This window comes from Ordospora pajunii (assembly GCF_021821965.1).
Source record: "Ordospora pajunii strain FI-F-10 chromosome Unknown Cg_06A, whole genome shotgun sequence".
Lineage (NCBI taxonomy): Eukaryota > Fungi > Microsporidia > Ordosporidae > Ordospora > Ordospora pajunii.
The window spans coordinates 38,064-51,091 of record NW_026848125.1 but is presented as its reverse complement, the minus strand read 5'-3'; the positions used below and the strand labels follow the sequence as shown (position 1 = coordinate 51,091).

Here is a 13,028-nt window from a genome sequence, read left to right as displayed (position 1 = left end):
CAATAACAAATATCAAGATCAGACAAATTTATTTCGCAGCCTTCTTCATGCTGTTTATTCTTCTTCGCTTCGAATACTTTCCTCCACCCCTTTTCCTTTCCTTCATCATCTCTTTCTTATCCTTCAGGCCTGCCCTTTTCACTGCTATTCGCTCCTCCTTGCTTGCTTTCTTCTTGACATACTCAGGGCGCTTTCCAGAATACTTCCTGTGGTTCATCACATTCACAACAGACATGTATGCATAGTATACACACTTAGACTTCGATTCCTTGAAGCATGACACTGCATTGGTAATCTTATCCTTCATGCTATCAATAAGCTCGTTCATGCGCAGCTCGTTCTCTTTGCTGCCGCTTTCTTCCGTGTGCTCTTCATTTGTACATATTGACGCATCTTCACTTTCAAACTCTTCTTCACTCTCAAATGCGCCTTCTTCACCCATATCCATGTCTCTTTGCTTAAGCTTCCTTGCCTCTTCATCAAATTTGCAATACAGCTCTCTCAGCACATTCAGTCCATATGCAATGTAATCATCATCACGGAACTCCGAGCACAGCATCTCATTCACCACCCCAATCACCTTCATCACATCACCTTCGGTAGTCCCGCCAACTACCAGCCTCATCACATCCTTGATATCGCTCTTGTCGGGATTCAGCAAATCCAATGCAAGAGGCACTATAGATGCCCTCAGCCCATACCTGCTTTTAAACAGCGAATACACTTTCATCTTCATTATCTTTACTTCTCTGTCTACTGCTTCTTGTTGGATACTCTTGAACAACCTCTTCCCCACGCCTGCTCCCTCATCGCTCAGCAGATCCATTGCCTTGCTTCCTTCATCCTCAAAATCTATCTGGTCCAGAAAATACAGCATGCACATCTTTCCAACCCTTCCTTCTGCAAACATCCCCTCGCATACATCCTTCTCAAGCTCCGAATGGCCACCAGAGAACAGGTACACAATCATGTAGTAGCAGAAGCACTTTTGTTTATCGTTTCCCTTTGCATAGTACTCAAGGAGGCATGGAATAGCATCTCCACTCACATCCCGCCGGGTTCGATTCAGTATCGACTTCAGATCTGGGTGATACTCAAGAAGATTCCTCAACAGCCGGTCTGCATCTATCAGCTTGTTTCTTTTCAATAAAAACAAGCTCTCAATCACCATGTGTCTTATCTTGTGGCACTTGATTGTCTTTATGCTGCTGATGAGTGCATCTGGAAGTCTGCTGTCAATCTTCACATGCGTCAGTAGAAGCGCAAGGACTTGCCTGATTGGCTTATCAGGCTGATTAGGAAGATTCACGAGCGAAACAAACATATCTAGCTGCTTGCGATACTCCTCTGTATAGTTTCTTGGATTTTTCGATAATCCCAGCATTACTTCATAAGTATCCATCCAGTCTGGGATTCAAAAATCAGTTAAAACAAGAAGTTTGTTGCAAATCTAGTGCAACGAATCATGGATTCAATCGCACATTATAAAAGCTAAGTACCAATGCATAGTGCCTATGCAATCTAAAATCAATGCTTACTGTACATTGAAGCATACAGTCCTTTCACATCTGAAACACACATAAATACAGAGAAACACATGCAATGCACGTATATCATGCCTCTGGTCGAACTCATATCCTCGTTTGTTAGCAAGCAAGACTCCATATACGACATCTTTGTAGAAGCGTGGTTTGAGCTGAAAGAAGGTCGCAACATACAGAATAGCATCACAACTATACATGAATGCCTCAAAAACGAGCAAGCCAGGAACAGGCATTACAGATGTCTTGAGTACATCATAGACAATAACATACTTTATTTTGTGTACAAGCTCGGAAGTGTTGAGCATAAGCACGTAGCAATTGACTTTCTGGCAAAGATCATGCTGTTGATTTCATATGACCAGTTCATGAGGTTGCAAAGTTTCTTCGACATGCTTTTTACATCCAGGACATCCGATGAGCTGCCACTGGCATTGGTGTATTGTGAGCGAGCAGTGGTTTTTGGGCTCAAGCCAAGACATGTGCTAATCAATTACATCCTCAGATTCTTTTTCAGTAGCGGCACTTCAGGTGAGCATGCCAGAGCATGCATTGTGTACATGGTCTCCTGCAAAGACGTATACGACATGCTCAGACCCATTCACTTCATCGAGACTGTAGTTGCGAAAGCAAACGAAATATACACTGATGACCGCTTCGATGCGTATGCTCCACTGTATGCATCACTTCTGCAATTTATTTCGTACTACTCAAAGAAGGAAATGGACATGCATAGCAGGATGAATGCAGCATCAGGCATCAGGTCATGCATCAAAGTATGCCATGCGAAATACACGTGCCATAAATCAGCAGCAAGCCCCATTCTTCATACATTTGTGCAAAACGAGGGATTGCTGCAGCCATGTGATATCCTGGGCTTGCTTAAGTTTCCATACATTCACTCAATCAGCACGTACATACAAATCTTGCAGAATACAGGATCATCGAGCATCAAGGCACAAATAATCGATTCTGTCATCAAAAACATACAGAACACAAACGAACACATGCTGTTTATAAGGTATTGTGTGGAGACACATCCAAGACTTATTGCACCATACCTGGTCGGAAGATGCAGCGGAGACTGGTCTGCAATTGAAATATTGCAGGTCATGCATGGCATTGGCCATCAGCAGCAGACAGTAAAAGTGCCGCATGTATGCCATGTAAAACGCAACAAGACATCAATCCTCATGTTTCTTATCGAGAACAACATTTGTGACGAGTTGACTTTTCTTTTTGTCTGGATGGTGTCCCGAGAGACATTCTACTCACACTTCGGCCACATCAGAGAAATGTTTGATGGGCATGAGACATTTTGGATCAATCTAAAGGGCTTGATTCTCAACTAGTCAGGGCATTAAGCCTGGCGAAGTGCCGATTACCCGTATAAAGCAATCTGATAAGTGATCGAATGCATGAATACAATGTAAAGCATATCGATCATACGCAGCGCATTGTATGATGGATGAATGCTGCAACACAATGGAATTGTGGAATAATGCCTAACAAATCTAATGCAGTATACCCTACCGATGAGCGATATATCCTTTCCAGAAACAGATGCATATTCAAAGATCTACGAATTCATTCTGTCGGTCGATGAATGCATTAAGAACTCCACGCAGAAGACAGATGAGGCACAGATGCAAATACTCAGAGATATATCCGGGGTAATAAACGAGACCGAAAAGAGCCAGGAACCCCATAGATATGCAAACCTGGCTGCAAAGACAGTGCTCAATACAATATGCATGAAATATGAAGACAAATATTTGCAGAACTCGTTTGGAAACTCCACAAGGCTTGACTACGGAACAGGGCACGAACTGAACTACCTTTGTTACTTGTACACAAAGTACTTCCGCAATGAGATAGAGATTGAGTGCATATTCACTACTCTAGTCAAGTATTTTGAAGTCGTTCGAGAGTTTGTTAAGAAATTCAATCTAGAGCCTGCTGGCAGTCACGGTGTGTGGGGACTCGACGACTACCAGTTTCTTCCATTTCTATTTGGGTCATCCGAGCTTGCCAATCAAAAGCTCCAGTTTAACGAATTTAACGAATTTAACGAGCTCCACAGATTCGGCAGAAGAGGATGCTATCAGGAAGCAGTAGCCAATAAACTTGGAGGAGCATCCCAGATCCTCAAAAGCATCACGGGGAAGGACTGGGCAGTCATTAACAGAGGAATGATCAGGATGTATGACGACCATGTCCTAAGACGAGACGTCGTAACACAGCATTTCATTTATGGTGCCTGTCTACAGCAGAAAAGATATTCACAAGAAACGCTTTATTAAACTAAAAATCAGAATGAATGCTGAACGAGTCATTTCCGTTTCGTATGCCAACAAATGCCTTTTGATACTGTGACTCGCGCTTATCAAAGAAGTTTGTCTTTCCAACAAGCGAGATGTTTTCCATAAAGTCAAATGGATTTGCTGTGTTGTATATCTTTGGCTCTCCAAGATTCACAAGAAGCCTATCTGCCACAAACTCTATATACTCGCACATCAGGTTGCAGTTCATTCCTATCAAGCTCACAGGCAAGCAGTTTCCCAAAAACGTCTTTTCTATGTCCACTGCCTCCTTCACTATATCTGCAATGCATTTACATTTTGAATTGAGATACGTGCGCAGCATGCATGCAAAGTCACAGTGCAGCCCTTCATCCCTACTGATCAGCTCGTTTGAAAAAGTCAGGCCCGGCATCAGTCCTTTCTTCTTCAGCCAGAATATCGATGCAAATGCTCCAGAAAAGAAGATTCCCTCAACACATGCAAACGCAACAAGCCGTGTTGCAAATGTGGAGTCCTTGTCGGATATCCACCTCATTGCCCACTCTGCTTTCAGCTTGATTGCAGGAATGGTTTTTATTGCATCAAACAGGAACTCCTTTTCGGTTGGATCACTGATATACGTGTCAATCAATAAGCTGTACATCTCACTGTGAATATTTTCTATCGCCACCTGGAATCCATAGAAAAGCCTTGCTTCAAGCATCTTTACCTCGTTGGAGAATCTTTCCACAAGATTTAGATTCACTATTCCGTCAGATGCTGCAAAAAACGCAATGATGTGTGATATAAAGTGCCTTTCATTTGCATTCAGATTATTCCAGTCCTTGATATCCCCTGTAAGGTCTACTTCTTCCACTGTCCAGAACGAGCTCACTGCCTTCTTGTACATTTCCCATACATCGTGGTACCTGATGGGAAACAGCACAAACCGCTCTTCTTCTGGATCAAGTAACATTTCAACCTTATTGCTCATTTGCTTTTCTTCTGCATTTGTTGCCATCCACAAGGAAGACTTCGTGGTGCTTATATATTTTTTTTTGGAGGGAATGCATGAGGTTGTATATCAGCACTGCTAGGGCAATAAATAGAAAAGAATGCATTTGTTGGTAGCAATGAATGCTAGCATATTAATGCAATGATCGATTTAAAGCGATGCATATTGCAGTGCATGAAGCGAGAACCGACACTGAGTGTATTCGGTGTACTATGCGCATAGAGACAATGTGGCGTTTGAATAAATACCTGCAAAACCAAGAATACGTTATGTAAAAATGTCCAAAGCCATTTGAGTTTGAGGATTACCTGAAACTCACCCTGTATTTGATTGTTGTACTTCCCTGGAATCTGTATCTTGGATAACAAGAACAACTGTAGAGAAGATGGGTATGCTTGGAGTGGTTTATATGATATGAACAAAGAAAAATTTGTCCTGTAATGTTAAGCTGGATTGTGTGTTTAGTTGGTAACCCCTTAGAGTGTTTGATAGATGGCATCCATTGAAAAGGAAATGAATCGGCACAGGATGTTTGCATGGGTGCTTAGTGGAGTTGAAGGAATGTTAATTGTTTCAATAGCTGCACAGGCTGTTAGTGATCCATTGCGAATTATTATTGATCCGTTCTGGAGCTTGGCATCTAGCATGAGATCTACTAGGATGCCAATGCTGTGGATTGCAATGCACTTGCATCTTTCGTGCAAAACATCATGCAGTGGCAAGAGAGTGTCCCGAGTAGTTGTTTTTCTGCATGCAGTTGTTTCCCAATTGTTGTTTGTGAGATACTTTGCTGGAGGCTGCTGGGTGGCTGAGCCAGGCATCTTTGGCATGCTTTCATTGTTCTATGTGCTCTTTCTAATATTTTCGTCGTTGCTGCGGGTTTTTGGAATGGATGTCTTGATGATGGAAAGGAATCACACACGCGTTCGCGGATTGTTTGTTTATATCTGGTCGTCGATCGGGCTAGTGACGGGTGAAGTGATGCAATTATATGCAGCCAGTATAGTGCTTGTGGTTAGTGTTGTAGGGATTGGAAGCATAGGATTAAGGGCACTAGCATTGCTGGCACGGATGCGCATATTGACTGAGATGGCGAGTGCGGTTCCATGGAGAGTACCAAAGGAGTTTTTTACAGTGAATGTGTCAGCGATCACGTACTTCTTCATCATGAGCATTGTTGATAAGGTGTATGTCTACAACATGTCGCTGCTGAACCTGAATCTCTGTGAGTATGGATATGAGGAGAACGATGATATTGATACGGCAAGATTTAAGTTTTTTCAGATGTCTGAGCTGGCGATGAAGCATCCGGCCGTGCTGAGGAGAATAGCCAAGTGCCACGGGAGTGTGGTTTCTGTTGGAGAATACATTCGGAGGGAAAGGAAGGAGATACTGGAGTGCACAGCTCAGATGAGGAAAGAAAGAGGCACGATGGAGGCAAAAAGATGGATGAGTGTACCGCAGGTGAACTTGAGCAACAACAAGCCAAAGGGACTTGTTATGCAGAAAAAGGTGCATTTTGTAAGAAGGATCCGATCCTACAACTTTATTGAAATACTTGTGTCTAGGATTAGATATCTGTACAAGATCAAGGTGTTGCAGTCTAGATATAATGAAGCGGTTGAGGCATTCAGAGAAATACGAAGGTTTGTGGAGTTTTTGGACGGATATAAGGGAGAGTATTTGTTGCTAGGAGATCTGGATGCGATGGTAATGCTGGGAATGAAGGGGCTGAGGAGTGAAGCATTGGAGACTGAGAAGCTGATTGCAGCAAGATTACCATCAGATGTCTTTGCCAACGATGATTGAAGTATTAATAAAGTGTTTTGCATGTGCAAGTTCTCTGCATTTGAGCTTAGTTTGTGAATTGGTTTCATGAGGATGATAACTCTGTGCAGAGGTAAATAAACAATGGGAATCAAGGATGCATTTGAGATGAAGGATATAAGCAGACTGTTTGAGAACTGCTCGTTTGTTTCTGAGCCTTTGGAGAAAGCGGTGATTGCAAGATTCATTTCCTCAATGGACAAGAAGAAGCATATTGAGGGAATGCGCAGCTTGGTGTGCAGGATGCAGCGTGGAGAAGATATGTCGGTGTTGTGCAATGACGTAATGAGGGCGATTGACACGCGGAATGTTGAGTTCAAGATTTTGCTAAACCATTATCTTGTGAAGTATACTCAGGAATGGCCTGCAAAGCAGCTGATGTGCATTAACACTCTGCTCAAGGACTTTGGAGATGAGTCGCAAGATATAAGGCATAGTGCAATTGAATACAGTGGGCTGCTTGGCGATGGAACAGTCATAAAAAACTACATCAGTGCGTTGAGGGTGCATGCATCAAGCAAATGTGCTGATACAAGACAGAAAGTAGCATGCTCATTGAAGAATTACTTTGCAAAGGATCCTCAATTGTTTCGTGACGAAGGGCTGTGCGATTTGCTAAGGTACCTGGTTTTTGATGGTAATCATGCAGTAAGTGCATGCGCAATGAATACTGTTCGTGCTGTAGAGGAAGCCTTTGCTGTGAAGGAGCACGCCAGGGTTTTGTCTGTTGCAGACATCAACAGGCTTTTTGAGAAGTATTCTAGATGTAGAAGCAGAGACGCGCTTGGATGTCTTTTGGAGGTGATGAAGAACAGAGCCAGTGAGTTTAACGACACTGCGCTGCTTGGGTGCTGCATGGCATCATGTGACTTCAGAGTATTCTACTTAGGATCATCATTGGCGATTATGATTGATCCTTCGCTCCGACAGCCAGTTTTTGACCATCTTCGAGGATTCCTTTCGACAAATGATGATGAGCTGTATTTTGTACTTGAGTATGCAGAGCTACTTGTTGAACATGTGCAGTATGACAGCTCATGCTTTGCAATATTCGATAACGACAGTATTCACAACAAGATCAAAAAAATCAGGCTGTTGTTCAACAAGTTGGACGATGTTTCGATTGCAGAGGTCAAGAGGCAGTGCAATAACTTGAGATTGACTGGCACTATTTTGGCAGAGTCGATCCGTGCGGACTATCCAATTGAGGATCTTTTCCAAAGAACAGGGAGTATAGATGAGGCAATTCGGATATTGTACAAGGCAGATGTTTTGTCTGCGAAGTGGGGGGTTTTGCTCAATCAGTTTCTGAACAGTATATCTGGCATCAATGAGAAGCAGAAGTACATCTACTTGTGCGGAATCTATTGCCATACCGTTCCGGCAGAGATTATCTTGATTCAACGCCAGAGCAGTGTACACCTTACAGATGAGCTTATCAGGTTCTATCTCAACATGTACAGAAGAGGTATACACGGCATCGGCATAACTATTGAGAGTTTGATTAATATTCAGAAACACTCCACAAGTAAAGAAAAAATAAGGATGGTTGTATCTACATTGAAAGCGCAAGGATTGTGTGGTTTTAGGGTGTTCTGCAGTTTGAAGAGAAACGACAGCATACATGAAGCACAGCATTCTGAATACTTGCATCCGGTTGCAAAGTCAATACTTGATGTTAAACCTTATTATGGATATGATGATTCAGGCATAGGGAAACCTCATGATGATTGCGAAAGACAAATGAACATTAGGAAGTGCTTGGTTCGTGGCGAAAGCTTTATCGAAAGTGAATTCGTGGGCAGAGGCCAAGAAACCTGCTATGAGCAAGACAATGCTTGTGCTAGTGCAAATACACATATTCATAACTCTACTTCAAATAGAGAACTGTACGATAGATCTTCTACTATACAGCAAAGTATTGCTGATCCACAAGATGCTTGCTCACGGAGTATGTCTCCGCTATTCACAGCCCATCGGGACGAAGAGAACACTTGGGCTAGGTTTGCAGAGTGCCAGCCACATGCAGATCTCCCAGACACTCAAGAAACTTACACGGCAGAGAATGGCATAATTAGGTTGATTGACACAAACGGATTGAAAGGTGCGCTGTGCATCGCCAATAACGAAATATCTCTACAGGTGGATGTTCTTGAGTCAAAAATATCTATTTATTACGAATGCAGAGGATGGCCAAGCAGAAAACGAATCGCACAGGAAGGCACATATCCCCTTCTCAAGATAGACTCGTGTGCCATCAACTCGAATTTCAGGCTGACAATAGGAAAGTCGATTTACGATGTGCTTCTTGATGTAAGCCTTTTTATGAAGCCATTCAGCTGTACCAAGGATGACTTTGTCAAAAGCTTTGCTGCACAACGCGATTCAATTACATTACAGACATGCAATGCCAAGCATCTACATCTACTAGCTAACAAAAGGCATGCATTCGAAGTTGGCAATGGCTTATTTGCATTTTCTATCCTTGGATCGGCGGCATACGCAACACATTCTGCCAACCAAGTCGTAATAAGGAGTACAAGGCGAGTGCTGAGTACAATCTCACAAACAAAATAAATATCCAACTTTATATCAATCATTCAAGGCTCTATCTTGGTGACACCCATCATTTAGGTGTCCTTCCACTCAACACCACGAGGAGGTGTAGAACCATCGTTGAGCATGCGAAGTCAGAATTTGCTGTTTCATCAAACACTCAGTCTGGGGCGGCAAACATCATCATCCTTCAAGGGCTGCAGACACAAAAACTATTTATACTAATCATTTATCAGACGTCCTTTTCAGGGCTGCTTTCAGCATTGCATACTGCTGCGCATGTCTGGTAGATCTGCCAGGTCGTTGCTTTGCAAGATAGTCACTACACTGCATCCTAAGCTTATTACTCCTGCTCAACACTTTGTACATCGCTTCTTCATTCATGCACATGATTATATCAACACACACATTGTCAAGCATCTTTAAGCATCTAACCATCTCCACGACCAATCCTTCATTTCTCCAGACATCCCTCCTGCCCAGCCTCGACAGAAACGAAATCACAAAGTTCTTCAGTCCAGGATGCATCGTCAGTGCCTGTATTAGTGTTTGTATAACAAGCGCCGATGGCTCGTTCTCAAGAGTCTTCAACGTAAAAAGAAAGTCACTCTCGCCAAACCTCGACGATTTAAAGCACAGGTCAAGTATCCTGCCTGCTTTCTTCACATCATTGATCTTGTGTGCAAAAATAAGCAATTCCGAGCACTCAATAACCTTCAGAAACACATTCAAGCTTTCGCTATCGACCACATAGTCAGAAATGTGCCGGTAAACATCAGCTTTCTCAAGATACGGAAGAAGCCCATATACAAACCTACCATCATCCAGATACTTTCTCACCAAGTACGTTCTTAATTGGCTCTTCATCATTCTTTTCTTGATGATCGTGTTTATGAGCCGCTCTCTCATCGCTTCATCGCTAACTCCTTCAATCACATCAATCACAACTGCATCGCCTTTGTCCTTCAATAGATCAACAAATCCGTTCATTTCATCCACTGTCTCAACCATCGCAAGAGTTGGCCCAAGTGCTGCATCGTTTGCCTTGGATATTTCAATCATCTCCTTTACATTCAACTCAAATTCTGCAGCATACTTTCCAAGTATTCCATAGTTGTTCTTGAACACACCAACAACGCTTTCTCGTCCAATACCCACAAGCCCTCTCGACACCAGCTCTGCTATCTTCTCAACACACACATCCCTGCCCCTTATGATGTCATCCAAAATCTTCACAGACCCATCATCCACCTTCCGGACAACCCGCTCCAAATCAATACTGACAAGACCACTAACAATCTCAGGCCTAAAGTATTCTACATTCTCAAGAACCACCTCTACCATTGACTCATATGCTTCTGCATTCATCAGGTATGCATACAAAAAAAAAGTATGCGCATATTTCTCATTGCTGCTGATAAATCTCACAATCTCTGCACAGTCTTCAGGCCCTATTATCTTAACTATTCTTGCAATGCTTGCATCCACTGCTTCTGCTTCCTTAATCTTACACAAAATCCCAAGTGACTCCCTGATTGAATTAATCTCCACTCTCTTGTGCTCATCACTGAAATGCGCTTGTATGCTGTTTTCAATTTCTGCATTGCTTGCCTTCACAAGTGTCTCAAATACCAAGTCAATAAGAAAATCCCCGGGCTCAAACTCCTTCATGCTCCGCTCTACTCGCCCCTTCGCATTGCCTTCGTTCATACTAATGGCCTTCATGCCTGGCACATATCGGCCAAGCATCCCTGGCACCTTCTTGCATATCCCCTTGCTCAGCACATGTATGTGGTAACTCAACGCCCTCTGTGCATATCTCGGACATCTCAATCCTTTGGCTTGTGCTTGCGAAAGATATGCAAGCATAATCACCGCTGTATTCCTGTCAAGCATCCTTGTAATCATGCTCAAAAAATACATCATCTCCATTGCATCCATGCTCTTCATGTAGAAAAGCAGCACAGTCAGGCCCTCCTCACTCCATCGTTCAGCCAGATACTGTCTAATGCTATCCATCGCCAAGCCCTGCTCAGGCATTCCATAAATATCCACACATAAAATATCGAGATTCAAACACTTGCACAAAACACTTCCATTCATCAATTTAATCAAGGATAGAGCCTGTTAGGATCTCTAGGAAACAGAGAAAAGCATCTTATGTCTGCCATTCCAAAATATGCCTTTGCAAGCCTTTCAAGGCCAATCCCACATCCTCCATGCGGTGGTGCTCCGTACTTGAATGACTCAAGATAGCCACCAAGAGACTCAGGCGCAATTCCATGCTCTTTGACATATCCAAGCAGATCGCTATAGCAGTCAACCCTCTGTGCACCCGAAAGAATCTCCTCTCCTCGCAAAATAAAATCATAGGATCTTGTTGTTCCCTCCTCTTTGTTACGATACGTATAGAACGGCCTTATCGACACCGGATAGTCCTTTATCACAAAGATATCCACACCATGCAGACTCTTGACTATTCCTCCAAGTCTCTTCTCATTCTCATTGTTGAAATCCTCTCCATATTTGATATCCACTCCTTCAGCTACCAAAAGATCAGTGCACTCCCTGTGTGTTAGCACCACCGGCTCATGCCCATAATTGATGTCTTCATACACATGGAACATTCTAATGGTCTCGAGATCGTCTCCATAGTCGTTTTTCAGTCCGTCGAATATATCAACAAGCATTGAGTATATCAGCTTAATCACGTCGTTGTAATCCGTAGATATCTCCATCTCCATATCCAGCCCTACAAACTCGCTCAGATACCTATTGATATTCGACTCTTCCGCCCTGTACACATGCCCTATCTCATATACCTTCTTCATTCCTCCAATAATCGCCATCTGCTTGTACAGTTGCGGGCTCTGCGCCATGTATGCCTTTTGCTTGAAGTAATCAACACTGAACAGATTAGCCCCACCTTCGCTCGAGCTCTCTATCAGCTTTGGCGTCTTGATCTCAACAAACCCATTCCTACGAAGATGCATCCTGAAAAAAAACATGATTCCATCAATCACGCGGAAAACCGCCCTTGTTTGCATCACTCGGAGGTCCATTGCCCTGTTGTCCAGCCGGATGTGATATGCAACAGTAGGCAGCGCAGGGTTCCTTTCTCGCTCCTCAATCGTTGCCTGCACGTCCTTCATGCTGAACGGCAAGCTTTTGTCTGCAGCACTAAGCACAAAGATGCCGGCAACACGGAGCTCAATGCTCTTCTTGCTGCACCCAGAGATCTCCACCTCCTGCCTGGCAATAACTCCCCGAATCTCAACATAAGACTCGTGCGTTACCTTCTTCAGGCTCTTAAACTCATCCAATAGCTTTCCATCTGCACCATCTGTAGGCTTCTCGGCCATGCACTGAAGAGTGCATCCGTCATCTCTAAGAACAACAAAAACATACCTGCCAGTACAAGAACACTTGAGCACAAATCCTCTCACAATAACAGTTCTTCCATCAAAGCTCTCGTCCAGCTCCTTGATTTCAACAATTCTTCCACACTCATTCTTGCTGTTTATTGACATTCCAGAAATCTTGTCTTCCATACAGGGCTCCATTTTGCATAGCCTTCATCTAATTCCATGATGAACTATCAATGCATATACGTGCACCAAGTGCCATCTGTGCGCATGGAATACAAGCTGCCTGCATCACTTGGCTCCAAGCCCACCAATCTTACCATTGATGCATGTGCATGCTCTGTACCTTTTTGATTAGCCAATTATCATGATCGTGCATGCCATTAACCATACAGAACTATTTGTATAGTTTCGCACAAAATACTTGGTATTCAATCTAGCC

General features: G+C 43.2%; 8 protein-coding genes across 8 annotated transcripts; 4 read left to right on the top strand and 4 right to left on the bottom strand.

The window, feature by feature from the left end:
* Positions 1-28: 28 nt before the first annotated feature.
* Positions 29-1,402, bottom strand: HK407_06g10920 (uncharacterized protein; the record flags this gene model as incomplete). The annotated part of the gene is made up of 1 exon (XM_060421064.1): positions 29-1,402. One exon carries the CDS (start codon positions 1,400-1,402, stop codon positions 29-31), a length of 1,374 nt encoding a protein of 457 aa, XP_060276719.1.
* Positions 1,403-1,615: 213 nt separating this feature from the next.
* HK407_06g10910 (uncharacterized protein) lies at positions 1,616-2,893 on the top strand (the record flags this gene model as incomplete). The annotated part of the gene is made up of 1 exon (XM_060421063.1): positions 1,616-2,893. One exon carries the CDS (start codon positions 1,616-1,618, stop codon positions 2,891-2,893), a length of 1,278 nt encoding a protein of 425 aa, XP_060276718.1.
* A 183-nt stretch (positions 2,894-3,076) lies between these two features.
* On the top strand, positions 3,077-3,844 carry HK407_06g10900 (phosphotyrosyl phosphate activator protein; the record flags this gene model as incomplete). The annotated part of the gene is made up of 1 exon (XM_060421062.1): positions 3,077-3,844. One exon carries the CDS (start codon positions 3,077-3,079, stop codon positions 3,842-3,844), a length of 768 nt encoding a protein of 255 aa, XP_060276717.1.
* A 1-nt stretch (position 3,845) lies between these two features.
* On the bottom strand, positions 3,846-4,844 carry HK407_06g10890 (ribonucleotide reductase; the record flags this gene model as incomplete). The annotated part of the gene is made up of 1 exon (XM_060421061.1): positions 3,846-4,844. The coding sequence occupies one exon, from the start codon at positions 4,842-4,844 to the stop codon at positions 3,846-3,848; it is 999 nt and encodes a 332-aa protein (XP_060276716.1).
* A 486-nt stretch (positions 4,845-5,330) lies between these two features.
* On the top strand, positions 5,331-6,647 carry HK407_06g10880 (uncharacterized protein; the record flags this gene model as incomplete). The annotated part of the gene is made up of 1 exon (XM_060421060.1): positions 5,331-6,647. One exon carries the CDS (start codon positions 5,331-5,333, stop codon positions 6,645-6,647), a length of 1,317 nt encoding a protein of 438 aa, XP_060276715.1.
* Positions 6,648-6,749: 102 nt separating this feature from the next.
* Positions 6,750-9,242, top strand: HK407_06g10870 (putative adaptin; the record flags this gene model as incomplete). Its single annotated transcript, XM_060421059.1, has 1 exon — positions 6,750-9,242. One exon carries the CDS (start codon positions 6,750-6,752, stop codon positions 9,240-9,242), a length of 2,493 nt encoding a protein of 830 aa, XP_060276714.1.
* A 204-nt stretch (positions 9,243-9,446) lies between these two features.
* HK407_06g10860 (putative symplekin domain-containing protein) lies at positions 9,447-11,324 on the bottom strand (the record flags this gene model as incomplete). The annotated part of the gene is made up of 1 exon (XM_060421058.1): positions 9,447-11,324. One exon carries the CDS (start codon positions 11,322-11,324, stop codon positions 9,447-9,449), a length of 1,878 nt encoding a protein of 625 aa, XP_060276713.1.
* An 8-nt stretch (positions 11,325-11,332) lies between these two features.
* On the bottom strand, positions 11,333-12,772 carry HK407_06g10850 (tRNA synthetase class II; the record flags this gene model as incomplete). The annotated part of the gene is made up of 1 exon (XM_060421057.1): positions 11,333-12,772. One exon carries the CDS (start codon positions 12,770-12,772, stop codon positions 11,333-11,335), a length of 1,440 nt encoding a protein of 479 aa, XP_060276712.1.
* Between the last annotated feature and the right edge of the window lie 256 nt (positions 12,773-13,028).